A 14,404-nucleotide genomic window follows, 5' to 3' on the forward strand; every position below is an offset into this window, starting at 1 on the left:
GCCTACCGCAAAAAAAAAAAAAAAAAAAAAAAAGTGGTTAAGATAGTAAATGTGGTGTGTACTTTCCCACAATGAAAAAACATTGGGAAAAAAACCCACATGCATTTATAACCTTACAGTTCTGGAGGCTAGACGTCTGAAACGGGCTTTACAGGGCTACTGCAAGGTGTCAGCAGAACTGTGTTCCTTCTGGAGGATCTAAGGGAGAATCTGTTTCCTAGCCTTTTCCAGCCTCTAGCGGTACCTTCATTCCTTGACTCGTGGCCCCCACCTCCATTTTCAAGCCTCATAGCTCCACCCTCTGCTTCTGTCATCACATTGCTGTCTCTCCCTCTGACCCTCCTGTTGCCTTAAAAGGACCTTCACAATTCCATTAGGCCCACTCAGATAATCCAGGATAATCTTCCCATCTCAAGATGTTTAACTTAATCATACCCACAAAGTCCCTTTTGCTACATAAGGTAGCATATACATAGAATCTGGGGATTTGGACATGGACAGCATTGCTTGTGGGTTTCATCTAGAAATGTCCACACTGGTATGTGTGTCCCCTGAGAAGTCACCTGTCCCCCAGCCTCCAAGTCTGGCACGTGGAAAACTAGACGCTCTCCAAGGAGGAGGATGCTTGGTGGAACCGTAAACAAAGCCATCTCCAGGTAGCACATCTGAGGCCTGGAAATGTTTGCAGACCAAGAGTGAAAAGACAGGACAAAAAAGATTCATGGTACTGGGTTGTCCCCTTCCTACGCCCATCTGCTGAAGAAGGCTCTGCTTTGCTCGTGACAGTCCTCTGTCCCCTGAGCTGAAGAGAAGGTCTTGGGGTTTTCTGGGGGCATAATTGGAAAAAATGAGAAGAGGGAGGCAGAATCAGAGAGAAGGGAGACCATTGGGTGCTCCCTGCATTAGACTACACAGCCCTTGGCTGTAGGATATGTGATGTCACCACAACTCTCATCCTGCCAGGAATCCAAATGCAATTATCCCCAACCCCCCGGTAAGTGGCGAATGTATCAACACTCCATATGCGTTTGTTTGTTTATGGAGTCTTAGAACTGAAGGTCCAAAAAGATTTTAAAAGGCATCTAGTTCCACCTCCAAACTGATGCTTGAATCACTTCAGTTTTCTCATCAAGTCCCCAGATTGCCTCTGCTTGCACATTGTAGTCACAGGGAGCTCACTACCCATTAAGGCAGCTCATGCCACGGATAGACAATCCAAACTGTCAGAAAGTTCTTTCTTTTTTAAAAAAATTTACTTATCTATTTATTATTTTTTGGCTGCATTGGGTCTTCGTTGCTGCACACGGGCTTTCTCTCTAGTTGCGGTGAGCAGGGGCTAGTCTTTGTTGTGGTGCACAGGCTTCTTATTGCGGTGGCTTCTCTTGCTGCGGTGCGTGGGCTTCAGTAGTTGTGGCACTCGGGCTCAGTAGTTGCGGCTCACAGGCTCTAGAGCACAGGCTCAGTAGTTGTGGTGCACAGGCTTAGTTGCTCTGCGGCATGTGGGATCTTCTGGACCAGGGCTCGAACCCTTGTCCTGTGCATCAGCAGGCGGATTCTTAACCACTGCACTACCAGGGAAGTCAGAAAGTTCTTTCTTAAGTCAAGTGTGTCGCCCTATCATTTCCAGGTCTCCCCTCTGGAGTAACACAGGATAAGTCTACTCCCCCTCTTCAGGAAAGCCCTTCACATAGTTAGAGCCAGTGGTCTGGACCACTGAAGCTTCTCCACGGAAGTCTCCCTGGTCCCTTTAATTGTCCCTCATCAAGATATGATTTGAAATTTCCCCCTTTCCTCCCAGTCCTAGCCACTTTGTGTTGGACAAGCTCTAATTTTCTACATCCTTTTTCAGAATATATGTCTGAAAGTAGACCCAGAACTCCTGGAGTGGTCTGATGGGCACAGAGGAGATGGGACCATCACCCCCTTCCTCTTTCCAAGGCCCAGACTTTGGTTCCAGCAGCCCAAGTCCCCACTCGCTATTTTTAGCTGCTCCACCACACTTCTGATTCCCGTTTTGCTTCCTGTTGAGTAAAACCTTAATTTTCATGCCCACTGCTGCGTCGTGAGCAGCATTAGTTTAAATATACATAGCATTCATTGAAATATGTCCCATTGCTGTATATTTATATCCAGAAAATTACATGGTTATATTTTAGTACTAAACACAAAAGACGAAAAGAATCTTAGGTTCTCTTCCTGAGGTTCATGGGCACACAGACATTGCCAGAACTACTGAGGGGGGCAGACTAGGGCTGGGAACGGATCTGAATGTCCAGCACAGACAGTGAAGCATTTGTTTATTTTTCAGTAGTCGAATTTACATACATGTAGCAGTAGGCAGGATATTAGAGGGAAGTAGTGAAAACGGAAGAAAATCGGGGCCTAGCAAACAGGAATTCAGATCCTAGTCCTACTGCTTCCCACTTGTGACCTTGGGCAAGTCACCTTCCAAAGTATCTGTAATCAGGGAAACCATATTCCAATTGGCTACTTTAAACAGCTGTTCTCTGGTGAAAGTGCTTTTCAGACTTTAAGGGCTGAAATAGACCTTGGTTATCACTGTTGCTACATTACATCCCTTCGGGGACTTCAGTAGAATCCCTCCTTCCTCTCCCACCCCTGTTTCTCTAACCCAGGCACCTTGCCAGTAGCCAATTCCAGGCCATAGCAACTGGGGGGAACCTGAGTTCTAATTGTCTTTGCCATTTAACTGCATTACCCTGACATCAGTTTCTTCATGGGTATAATGGGGGTAAACACAGAAAAGGGGGGTGCTGCCGCCAGAGGGCGCTGTCCTACGCGCGGGGGAGACTGGCCAGCGCGACCGGATTGGGCAACTCTGCACGGGGCGGGGCGTCGGGGAGGCGGGGCTTCCGGCCACCTCCTCCGCTGTTGCCCTGGGAGACAGCCGCAAGGAGGCGGAAGGAGCCGAGAACCTGCCGGAGCCGCCTAGGGGAGCGGGAGCCTTGGCGGCCATGGCGGTCTCGGAGCCCGGGTACCGGAGCTGGTCCTTGTGGCCCGAGGTGCCATCCGCCACCTTCTTCACCGCGCTGCTCTCGCTGCTGGTGTCTGGGCCTCGCCTGTTCCTGTTGCAGCCTCCCCTGGCGCCCTCGGGCCTCTCGCTGCGGTCCGAGGCACTGCGCAACTGGCAAGGTGAGCAGGACGGGACCGGGCCCCGGGTGCCAGCCCTTTTCCTCCGACCTCGCCAGGCCCTGGGCTCTGGCCTCCCAGCATCCGCGTCACCCCGCCTCCGTCCGCATCATCATTCTGCCCACCTGGAAGACCAGCCCCATATTCCACGTCTTTGTGCAGAGCCCCATCTTCGTCACCACTGTAATGCTTCCCTACCCAGATTTGTTCCCTTTCCTGTCGCCATCCGACTGGTCAAGGCCCCCATATCCATTCGTAGCAAATAGGTTTCATTCACCCCTGCTCCATCATCACCAAGGAGGATTTTTCTGTTCCCTTCCCTTGTCACATTCACACCTATGTCTGCTTTAAGGGCCCAACCCCCCACTGAAAAATTTTTTTCTTTCGCCTTCGTCAAGACACTTGAGCTTTATCTGTGGCCACCCCTATAAGATCCTGGCTTCCTGGGGTTTAGAATTTATGGTGCTTCTTCGTTTTTATCTTAATCCTCACTCCGATTCCCTGCTCATGGCGGGAGGGGGTATCTTGTACCTTTGGGAGAGGTGTTTGTTTTCTCGGGGAGGGTGAGAGATTTTGCAGACCAATTAAGTATAAACATCGGCTCATAAAAGATGTTCTTAGTCTCTGTTTCTTCCCCATTCTTTTCTGGGGAGGAAAATGGGAAATTTGTATGACTTGTTGTTTTACAAAGCACATTCACATGCATTAATCTCATTTAATACTCACGGTGATCCCATGACGTAATGTAGGCTTTATTGTTGCCCATTATTTAGATGAAACTGAGGCTTAATGCGAAGACTCGCAGAGCTATTGAGTTATATAATTGCCACAGGAACCCAGATTTTTCTTTTTATCGTGTGATGTGTTGGGACTGGAACCTTGGGGGTTATGATCCCCAAATTATATAGAATTGCTTCTAGAATCTTCACATTTATACTTGGGATTTCAGTGTCAGAAGTACTCAGCAAGCAATGAAGTACTCTTCAGATAATGAAGCCTTACAGAGATGGCCTGACTGAGGTACATGGTTCATAGCCTGCCTCCCTGCTCAAATCTAAAACTGGTCCCTCCCAACCCCACCTGAGGTACACACAGCACATCTGTCTTCAGAGACAGATGCAAAATGCCAGCCTAAACTGAGCTCCCTTTTTTTTTCTTTACTTCACGGCTTCTCTGGGGCTCACAGGCAATGTGAGTATTAGACACGTAAGAGACCTTTGAGGGCCTCGAGTGTATGCCTGTTATTGTACAAAGAGAGAACTGAAGCCGATAGGGCCTGTGACTTGACTGAGCTCAACCGGCCTGGATGTGATAGAGCCAAGATTCCACTCCAAGCCTTTAGGCTCCCAAGACCAATGTTACTGCCACTTCACCAGTCCCCCTCCTCCAGTTTAGTATTTTGACCTGTGGGGATGTAAAAGTACATAAGAGAGAGGACTGGTTCTAGAAAAATAAAAGTGAGATTCTTTGCTGTCTTATTGCATATAAAGCGTGGCTCTGCCTTGGAGACTAGATCAGCACTTTCAAGAAAGACTTCTGAGTTTTGTATCTACATTATCAGTGATAGTTTTCTAATCTTTACAGGTGCAAAATAATTCATGGTCCCTTTTTTCTTCCTCTGAACAGCCACTATGGAAGGAGAGGTCAGGATTACAGCCGAGGAGACGGGCACAAAGAGTGTTAAGTGACACCCACTCAATCCACCTGAAGCCGTTACAATTAATTAACCCTCAAACTGCCCGGTGAGATAGGTCAGTATTAAAACCTAAAAAAGGATTATAAAGCACGTTACAAATTTAAAGACCATCCCATGCTAAAAAGTGTTATTTTTTTCCCCACGTGGAAGCCAGTCACAGATAAGACTTGCTCCAGGTCTGGGAAAGAGCAAAGATTAGACATCCACGCCTCTACTTTGAGTCCTGGGTCCTTCGTTGTTGCCTCCCTCTGCTTATCCCACTGGCTCCGGGCTGATTTTCACTGGCAATGAGAGCCAGCTACTCCCCGTTTCCTAGGTGGGTTGTAACCTGGCTTTCCCTTCTTGGAACAACCCACCATTGGGCCTCTAACTCAGTTCCCTCTGCAGTTTACAGGCTGGTGACTTACATCTTTGTCTATGAGAATCCAGTCTCCCTGCTCTGCGGTGCCATCATCATTTGGCGCTTTGCTGGCAATTTTGAGAGAACCGTGGGCACCGTCCGCCACTGCTTCTTCACCGTGATCTTCGCCATCATCTGCGCCATCATCTTCCTGTCTTTTGAAGCTGTGTCATCGCTGTCAAAGCTGGGGGAGGTAGAGGATGCCAGAGGTTTCACCCCAGTGGCTTTTGCCATGCTGGGAGTCAATTCCGTCCGCTCTCGGATGAGGAGGGCCCTGGTGTTTGGCATGGTTGTGCCCTCGATGCTGGTGCCATGGCTTCTGCTCTGTGCCTCCTGGCTCATTCCCCAGACCTCTTTCCTCAGTAACGTCTGTGGACTTGGAATTGGGCTAACATGTATCCTTCCTAGAAGGTAACTGTAGAACAATGACATGCCAAAGGGTGAACCAAGTTGTAGGGCCTGGGGGTGTCAAGTAGATAGAGCTGTGAGCTCAGATGTAGGTAATCTGTGTGCTAGCTTCAGCTTTGAAAACCGTGTGGCCTTGGGCAGGTCACTTCCCTTCTTTAGGCCAGAGTTTTCTCATCTGGAAAAGATTACCACAGCTCACTCCTCACACTGGCTCAGCACTGCCAGTTAGTAAAATATTCTGTATTGATTTTTTCCAAGGTGTAAACCTACATTTGACTAATTTTTTTTATTGGAGGAACCTGAACTACCCATGGGCTGGAGATGTTCCATGAAAGGAATAGGAAACAGGTTTGTTTGTTTTTGTTTGGCTTAATCTATTTCTCAGAAGAAAAAAAAATTTTTTTTATGGTAGGCTTTTACCATATGGGTAGTTAAAAACTTAGGATAAGCCTCATATTCCTTGTATAAATATTCTGGCAATTAGGGGAAAGTATTCTAAAATACAAAGTGGGTTTTCTTTAAACATCAGAATGGTAGTGTTTGGAGTTGGACAAGGTGCATTCCTGACATATCTTACAATTTGTGATTCTATGAACTGTTAGTGTGGGTAGTGTATAAATCCACATTGATAACATTGTTCTTATGTATCTTATTTTTAAATTCTAGTTTAATTTCATTGGTTTTAAACTTTTTTTCCTAACATGAAAATTTAAAGCTATACACTCCCCATGTAAGCCCTACTTTAGCTGTATCCCACAAATTTTGATATGTTGTGTTTTCATTATCACTCAGTTAAAAGTATTTTCTAATTTTCCTTGGGATTTCTTTTTTGATCCAAGAGTTATTTATAAGGGAGTTGCTTAATTTCTAAATATTTGGTGATTTCCATATTTCTTTTTGTTATTGATTTCTTATTTTATTTCATGTGGTCAGAGAAAATTCTTTGTAAGATTACAGTCCTTTAAAATTATTTCTGGCCCAGCATTTGTTACATCTAGGTGAGTATTCTGTGTGTACTTGAATGTGCATTCTGCAATTGGTGGGTATAGTGTTCAGTATATGTCAGTTAGGTCAAGGTATTGTATTGTTCAAATCTTCTATATTCTTATAGTTATTCTATTTATTACTGGGAGAACACTGTTGACATCTCCAGCTAATACTGTAGATCTCTCTTTTTTGCTTTCACTTCTTATCAGTTTTTGGCTTCAAGTGTTTTTGAAGTTCCGTTTATTGGATACATACACATTTGGGATTGTTATATCATCTTAATGAATTTACCCTTTACTGTTACGAAATTGACCCTTTAAATCTCTGGTAATATTCTTTGCCCTAAATTCTTCATTGTCTGATATTAATTTACTTATTCCAGCTTTCTCCTTTCTTAGAATTAGGATTTACAAGGTATATATTTTCCCATCTTTATATTTTTAACATGTTTATGTCTACATTTAAAGCATCTTTCTTGTAGATAGCATATAGGTGGTCTCTATCTGACAGTCTGCCTTTTAAAGGCTTGTTTAGCCCATTTGCATTTAGTGTAATTATTGATATGGTGGGGTTAAGTCTACCAGCTAGCTTTTTGTGTTCTCTTTGTCTCAAATGTTCTTTGTTCCTTTTTACCTCTTTTCCTGCCTTCAATTGCATTTTTCTTTTTAGTATTTCATTTTATCTTCTTTGCTTATTAACCATGCCTCTTTGTTTTATTTTTTAGTGGTTGCTCTAGAGTTTAAATATGCATTTTTAGTTTATCACAGGCTACATTCAGATAGTATACCACTTTGTATGTAAGAATCTTATTCCATTGTATTTCTGTTTTCCTCCTTTCCGTCCTTTATGTTACTGTTGTTATGTGTTTTACTTCTGCGTATGTTGTAAACCTCACAATACATTGCTGCTTCTCTTGCTACTCTTTAAACAGTCAATTATATTTTTTTAAAAAGCAACACTTACTCACGTATTTATCATCTTTATTTTTCTTCATTCTTTTGTGTAGATCCAAATTCCCATCTGGTATCATTTTCCTTTAGCCTAAAGAACTTCCTTTAACATTACAGTAGGTATGCTGGTGAAAAATTCTCTCCATCTTTGGTTCTTTGAAAATGCCTTTAGTTCTCTAAATATAGAATTCTAGCCTTCTATGATCTCCTTTCACTTCTGAAGATGTCCTTGCATTACTTCTGATTTGTATTGTTTCTGATAAGAAATCAGTAATCATTTTTATTGTTTCCCTGTATAATTCATTGTTTTTCTCTGGCTCATGTCACAATTTTTTCTTTATCATTGGTTTTTAGCTATTATCTTGTGCCTTGAGGTGGTGTTTTTGTGTTTACCTTATTTACTTGGAGTTTGTTGATCTTGGATGTGTGAGTTTAGAATTTTCATCAAGTCTAAAAAAATTATCGTCATTATGCCTTGAAGTATTTTTTTTTCTATCCTCTTTTCTCTTCTCCTTGTGGGTTACCAATTACATATATATAAGCCACATGGTATTGTTCAGTGGGTCACTAAGGCTGTTTGTGTTTTTTTTTTAATTTTTGCCTTTTTTCCCTTCTACATTTCAGTTTGGATAATTTCTATCCCACTGCCTTCAAGTTCAGCAGTCTCATCTTCCGCAGCGTCTACTCTGCTGTTAAACCTACCCAGTTAGTTTTTCATTCCTTGTGTTGTATATTTCAGTTCAAGAGGTTCTTCTTTGTGGTTTTCATTTCTGTATTGCGATTCTTTATCTGTTTGTTATGTTTATGTTTTCCTTTAAACACATTCACTTACACATTTATAATAGCTGTTTTAAAATACTTGTCTCTTAATACCATCATCTTTGTCCTTTCTGGACCTGTTTCTTTTGACTGTTTTTCCTCTTGATTATGGACCCTATTTTCTTGCTTTGTCCCTTGTCTTGTAATTTTTTTATTTTTTGATAAACATTGTGAATACTGTGTTATCAAGGGGTGAATATTGTTGTCTTCCTTTAAAGAGTATTTATTTTCCTAATAGGTAGTTAATTTACTTGTTAAGGCATTGCCTTTTGGGGGTCTCTTCTGAATGTCCTGGGTGTTCAGTGAAGTCTCTTTACTCTGGTTAGAACTTGAGCATGTCCCTGTCCTGTGGGAGCTCCAGGAGTTGTTAATCTTACAGCTCTTTGATAGTTGTTGTTTCTTCAGTAGCTGTTCTTTGCCTGACTGGAGGAGTCTCAGCCTATGTACGTCTACATTAGTGTTTAGCTAAAGACTCGGGGAACCTCTTCGGGCCCAAGGGACTTGTGGCCCCATCCAGAAGAAGAGGAGGAGCTGCTTCTCCCTCCTCTCCATTACTGACCTGTAAATCCCAGGCATTTTTTCCTCCCTGAACTCTTTGTCTCTCCGGCTCAGGAAAAAATACTGTACTCTGCTTGGATTCCCCGTGCTCGCTTTGGCAGCACATATACTAAAGTTGGAATGATACTTGGATTCCCATTCCTGTGCTGTGGTTTAGAAAGTGCCTCCAGGCAGAAAGCCAGCTTGATCTTGAGGCTCACTTAATTTGTTTCCCTTTTCTTAGGTATCACAGTTTGGTAGTGTTTGTGGTCCAAAGTCTGAAAACAATTGTGTGAAATATTGTATCCTGGTTTATAGTTATATATGTGGGAGGACTAGTCTAGTATTATTACTTCATCAGAGTCAGAAGCAGAACAAATTCTTGAGACCATTCTGAAGTCATCAGCCATGACAACTCTTGACTTCCTGACAGCATTGGTTACCACCTGGAATCAGTATTTGGAAGCATACTGTCATCCCTGAAAGAATTTAGAAATAGCAAGGGTGTATTTGTTTATCACAATGACTAGGTACTGCTACCATTTGGTGGCTGGTGGCCAGGAATGCTAAATGTCCTATAATGAGTGGAACAGTCTAGCCCAGCAGAGAATTATCTCGCCAGTAGTATTCTAGTTAAGAACACTGCCGCGAGGAACAGTGTTCTTTTGGTGCTTCTGTACAGTCTTCTGTCTGCCAGCACCCCTCTTCTAGCTATTGCTACTCACAATTTAGGCTTCAACATCCTCATCACATCCTTAGAGAAAAATTTCTCAGATCTACCTAGGCTAGCTTAAGGTCCCCAGCGTGGTCATCCATAGATAAGCTTTTGCTCGTGGCCACTTATTCTACCCCAGTACTTGGTACATACTAGATGTTCAATGAATATTTGGCGAGAGGACGGGTGGATGGTTGGATAAAGGCTGACTCTTTGGCTGTCTAGGCAGTGATGGGCTGACACAGGTCGGATGACCAGAGTACCATCACATCCCTGGGACCTCCCAGGGCTGCCACAGAGGCCCACAGGAAGCTCAGTTGGTCACGTTGAGACAAGGTTCCTCCTAGTTGGGACAAAGTACAAGAAGATGTCAGTCCTCCCAGAGGGTATTAGGATAGCCTCCTGCTTCATCCCACTGGAAAGACAGAGATGTGTGCTGGCTTCTGACTGTGATTGAAGGGGCCAGAGGGGCTCAGGAGACAGGATGGGTGTGTCTAGGGGAAGGTGAAATGTTAGCACCTGTCTGCCCTCTCCTGTTGCTGGGTCATGTTCCCTCTGAGGTACAGGGCATAGAAACTCAACTCTTGGTCTCCCCTGAGCTTGAAACTCCAGTCAGATATTATGGTGGGATAAGCACTTAACTCCCCTGCACAATCAATGTGGGCACCTGTGTCCTATGAGGAGCGTTCAGCCCTCCTCCCTTTAGCTGCCTCCAGTTTTCCTTAATATGCCAACCTCAGATGGCTTCACCTACTGCTACTCCATCGACCTTCCAGAGCGAGTTGCACTGAAGCTCGACCAGAAGTTCCCCTTCAGCCTGATGAGGAAGATTTCGATGTTCAAGTACATCTCCGGCTCTTCAGCTGAAAGAAGGGCAGCCCAAAGCCGGAAGTAAGTTATAGAACTCTGTGCTTTATTCCTAAAGCAATTCCTGGGCCTCTCGAGGATGTGACTCGTTCACTGTCCTGGGGAATAGGCAAGAGGGTGTGGGCAGCCTGGGCCCAAAAAAATCTGTGCACAGATTTCTCCCGAGCACCCTAGCGTCTGCCCAGCTGCATCTGAAGTAGGGACTGAGCAGGAAGGGGCTCTTGTGCATAATCCCGAGTGACTTGTGGCCCCATCCAGTGGCACTAACAGCCCTCAGCGCTGACAAGCACCCTGTGCAGGTGGGATTGGGCTCCTGCGTGTGACGCTGGTAAGAAGCACAGTCCACGCAGCTGACTGGGAGCCTTAGGAGGTGGCACAGCCCGAACCTGAGAGGGTTTTCTTGGCCACCTGGCTGGAGAAGGCGAAGCTTACTGTTTTCCAGTCCAGGCACGTTAACTCTCAATGGAAAGTCCTGGGCAAGCCACCAGAGCTCACGTAGCCTGACTCCCTCCTTTCAGAGAGAGGGCCCAAAGGGGACAAGAGTCTGTCTCCAGGTAACACAGAGTCAGAAGAGCCCAGTCTAGAGCCAGGGGCTCCTGCTTCCGGGTCCTCCTGACTCCCTGTCGCTGGGGCGCACACTGCTGGCCTCGGGTGGCCTCCACTGGTTTTTGCCGATGCTGAGAGTTCACAATGGAGGAGGTTTCCTTTCCTTCAAGTCCCTCCCAAAGAACGGATTGAGCACAAAGTCAAGGTGCTTTGTCAGTGGCCCTTTTCTGCTTCAGCTGTGCAGTACATCTTGCCCCTGCGCTGCCCTGGAGGCAGGACTTTGGCTGAATTGGAGTCTGCTCCTTGTACTTTATTTTAGGAGGTGGACACTCCAGCCTTCAGCAGCTCAGAACCCTCTGACCATTTCTTTTTTATTTTTATTTTTTTCACCAGGCCGCATGGCTTGCAGGATGATCTTAGTTCTCTGACCAGGGATCGAACCCAGGTCCCCACAGTGAAAGCGCTGAGTCCTAACCACTGGACCGCCAGGGAATTCCCCACTCTGACCATTTCTTAAAGGCAGGGACGGGTACTGGGAGAAATAGAAACGCACACTCACCCATTTTGTTTCAGGCAAGTAATTCCTGGAGTCTAAATGGGTGGGAAGTGTTTAAATTTAGAATTAGGTGTATTGTAGCTTTTTGGCTCTTAATTCCTGTTCTCACAGAATCTAGAGAGAACTTAAGGGTCCACGTTTGCAAATGCTCTCTCCCTCGCCCTCTCCCGTGAAGGAATCCCCTCTAAGACAGCTGACGATGTTCACCCCTGGCGGCTGGGGGCTGGCTCTCCAAGGCAGCCCCTAATGAGAAAGGTCTTCCATGCTGAATCGCAGTTACTTCTCTGTAACTGTGACACCGTGGTGCCGGGTGATCCTGCTTCATGACGCACTGATCTGGCCAGGGGCCATGGTGACCCTCTCAGCTCCTTCTGTGTCCCTTGCATGGCGTGGTGCTCGATCCCTCGTTATCCTGGCCTGCTGTAGGCACCCGGAACAGAACGTGATGTTTCGGATGACCTGACAATGGGACACAGGTAGTATTAGAACACGCGTGTTTGTTTCGGCAGCGGACCTGACTGCCCGGACAGCCTTGCCTCCCTGGAGGCTCTTGCCAAGTTTCTTATCGGCCAAAACCTCTATATTTTTAAAATGCCAGAGGTGCTGTTAAGCGTCCTGTATCTGCACTGAAGCAGCTGATTTGTAAGCTTAGGTTTGAATTGAAATGTATACAGGTTTAGTCTAGTTACCTAACACAGGTATCAGTGGTGTTGACATTTGTTCTTCATATTTGGAACTCTGCACGAAGGTCACAGGCTAAAACCCGTAGAATGTGTCCCCCTTTGTGGCCTCAGCTGCACGCGTCTGTGGTGGGGTCTCCAGCCTCAGCACAGATAGCTCCCCACGTCTGTCATGTCGGTTCCTGCCTGCCAGGACTTTGAGTTGTGAGTCTTTATTCCTGAAGACGTAGGTAGAATATTTCCCAGCAGACAAGGCCTGGGCCCAAGCCCTGTGTTACCCGTTAGAGCCTTCCCCTCCTCCCTCCCACAGAGGTGGATCCATTCTCTCTGGGTCCAGTTGCTGAGCCGACCACAAACTGACTGCTGTGATCTGTCCCCATCTCCATCCGGTCCATCCAGTTTGCAAGCTGCTCTTACACCTCAGGGTGTCTCAGGCATGGGCCCGATACCCCTTCTTCCTGCTGACTTACTGCAGGACCGTGAGTGGGCCCTGCCCCCTCTGGGCATATGTTTTCTGTCCAGTTGAGATTGACCTTCCTCCCCACTTGGCACTTTTACAGCTGGTTATAGGAACCGTCCACAGCACGTTGTAATAGAAAGCAGTATAGTGACCGACGCTTCGCACCTGCGTGCCCCGGCATGAGTGGCTGAGTGACCATTTCCTCTCTGTTCCTTTCCAGGCTGAACCCTGTGCCTGGCTCCTACCCCACACAGAGCGGCCACCCTCACCTGGCCCCGAACCACCCTGTGGCCCAGATGCAGCACACCAGTGGCCAGAAACTGGCCCCCTGGCCGTCCTGGGTCCCTGGGCACACGGCCAGCCTGCCTCCGTACCAGCCCACGTCCGGCCTGTGTTACGTGCAGAACCATTTTGGCACAGTTCCCAGCTCCTCTGGTGTCTACCCGGCTTCTGCGGGTGCCTCCCTGGGGGTCCAGCCTCCCGCCCCCCTCAACTGCCCCGGCACAGTGCATTCCGGGGCCCTGGCCAGTTCAGCGACTACAGGCTCCAAGGAGTGCTCAAGGGTCCTGATCCCCTGAGAGAGAGTTTCCAGGGAAGCGATCTCCCATCTCGGCCTTCCGAGGAAGGTCCTCTCTGAGCTGAGATGTTCTTGACAAAAAGTTACTTACTGAACACCTCTATGTGCCAGGCTCTGTGTTGAGTATTTTGATGTGTCTCTATTTCATTCTCATTCATCCTCATGACAACTTGGTGAAGTACAGCTTGTCGTCCCCAGTTTACAGATGCAGAAAGCGTGCAGTGAGGTCACGTGGCCTTGTAGTGGCACAGCTGGGGCGCTTGGCTCCAGGCCCAGGCCCCGCCCCCCCACTGTCCCGCCCCCCACAGGACACCTGGGAGAAGAGGGCATTGGCGGTCAGTGACTCGTTTCAGCTTTCCGTTTCCTTCCTGTCCTCGTACGTCGTGCTCGTGGTTATGCCGTGTTCGTGTGACTGCGCGTGCCCTTTGGGAGCTCCCGGCTGGTGTGCTCGCCAGTCCCCAGGCCTGTGCGGTGTTCCTCCCTTGCGGTGACCCCCCCCGCCCCACACCCAGACTTCTGCCCCGGAAGTGGTGAGCCGGGCCAGCGTGAGCCACAGCAGCCTGCTTCCGGATCCATAGTGTCGATTACCTTTGTATAAAGAAACAGCCTCCAACCTGCCCTCGGTGTGTGGTGTCTTTGTGGTCTGGCCGAGGAACACAGAGGGCAGCGAAGAGAAGCACACCCAGGTCAAGTCGGGCAGACGACTCCCCAGCGGGCATCTGACGTGAGGGCGTGAGTTGAGAAGGTCCCCAGAGAGCTGAAAGGACAAACGGGAGAGTTTGGCAACCCTGAGATTGGCAACAGCAGGGAGCCGCTGTGGTGTTCCCAGGGCTCCAGGCTGGGTCACCACGAGAAGGGCTGCCCGCGGGACCTTACGCCAGGGAGTGACACAGGCACCGGCCGCGGTGGCCTCTGAAGCAAGAGGCAGGGAGGAGAGCCCTGGCTTCTTTGTCGCCTGATCTACCCGCAGGGTGTCCTGTGGGCCATATAAACCAGGAAACCTTTGGCAAGTGAGCCCAGGAAATGTAGTTTGCAGGGGTCAGGCCCCCCCCCCAC

General features: G+C 47.2%; 1 protein-coding gene across 6 annotated transcripts; it reads left to right on the forward strand.

Annotated features, from left to right (window-relative positions):
• Positions 1–2,893: 2,893 nt before the first annotated feature.
• RHBDD2 (rhomboid domain containing 2) lies at positions 2,894–13,966 on the forward strand. Of its 6 annotated transcripts, XM_032606654.1 has the most exons (7): positions 3,016–3,153; positions 4,100–4,170; positions 4,777–4,901; positions 5,001–5,162; positions 5,234–5,641; positions 10,403–10,553; positions 12,992–13,966. In XM_032606654.1, the coding sequence occupies exons 5-7, from the start codon at positions 5,479–5,481 to the stop codon at positions 13,347–13,349; spliced, it is 672 nt and encodes a 223-aa protein (XP_032462545.1). In that variant the 5' UTR covers positions 3,016–3,153; positions 4,100–4,170; positions 4,777–4,901; positions 5,001–5,162; positions 5,234–5,478; the 3' UTR covers positions 13,350–13,966. The 6 variants fall into 6 exon arrangements, with proteins under 6 accessions (XP_032462546.1, XP_032462541.1, XP_032462545.1 ...); XM_032606652.1 differs by lacking the exon at positions 4,100–4,170 and having other exon boundaries at positions 4,997–5,162; XM_032606651.1 differs by lacking the exon at positions 4,100–4,170.
• The last annotated feature ends 438 nt before the right edge of the window (positions 13,967–14,404 follow it).

The sequence above is a fragment of the Phocoena sinus genome, chromosome 15 (assembly GCF_008692025.1).
Source record: "Phocoena sinus isolate mPhoSin1 chromosome 15, mPhoSin1.pri, whole genome shotgun sequence".
Classification (NCBI taxonomy): domain Eukaryota; kingdom Metazoa; phylum Chordata; class Mammalia; order Artiodactyla; family Phocoenidae; genus Phocoena; species Phocoena sinus.

Bases quoted from the DNA above. Each gene is read 5' to 3' on its own strand.
- RHBDD2 (XM_032606655.1), top strand. From the start codon at position 2,976: ATGGCGGTCTCGGAGCCCGGGTACCGGAGCTGGTCCTTGTGGCCCGAG. The intron at 5,642-10,402 runs GTATCCTTCCTA...TGCCAACCTCAG, and splicing joins ACTTGGAATTGGGCTAACAT to ATGGCTTCACCTACTGCTAC. The intron at 10,554-12,991 runs GTAAGTTATAGA...GTTCCTTTCCAG, and splicing joins AGGGCAGCCCAAAGCCGGAA to GCTGAACCCTGTGCCTGGCT.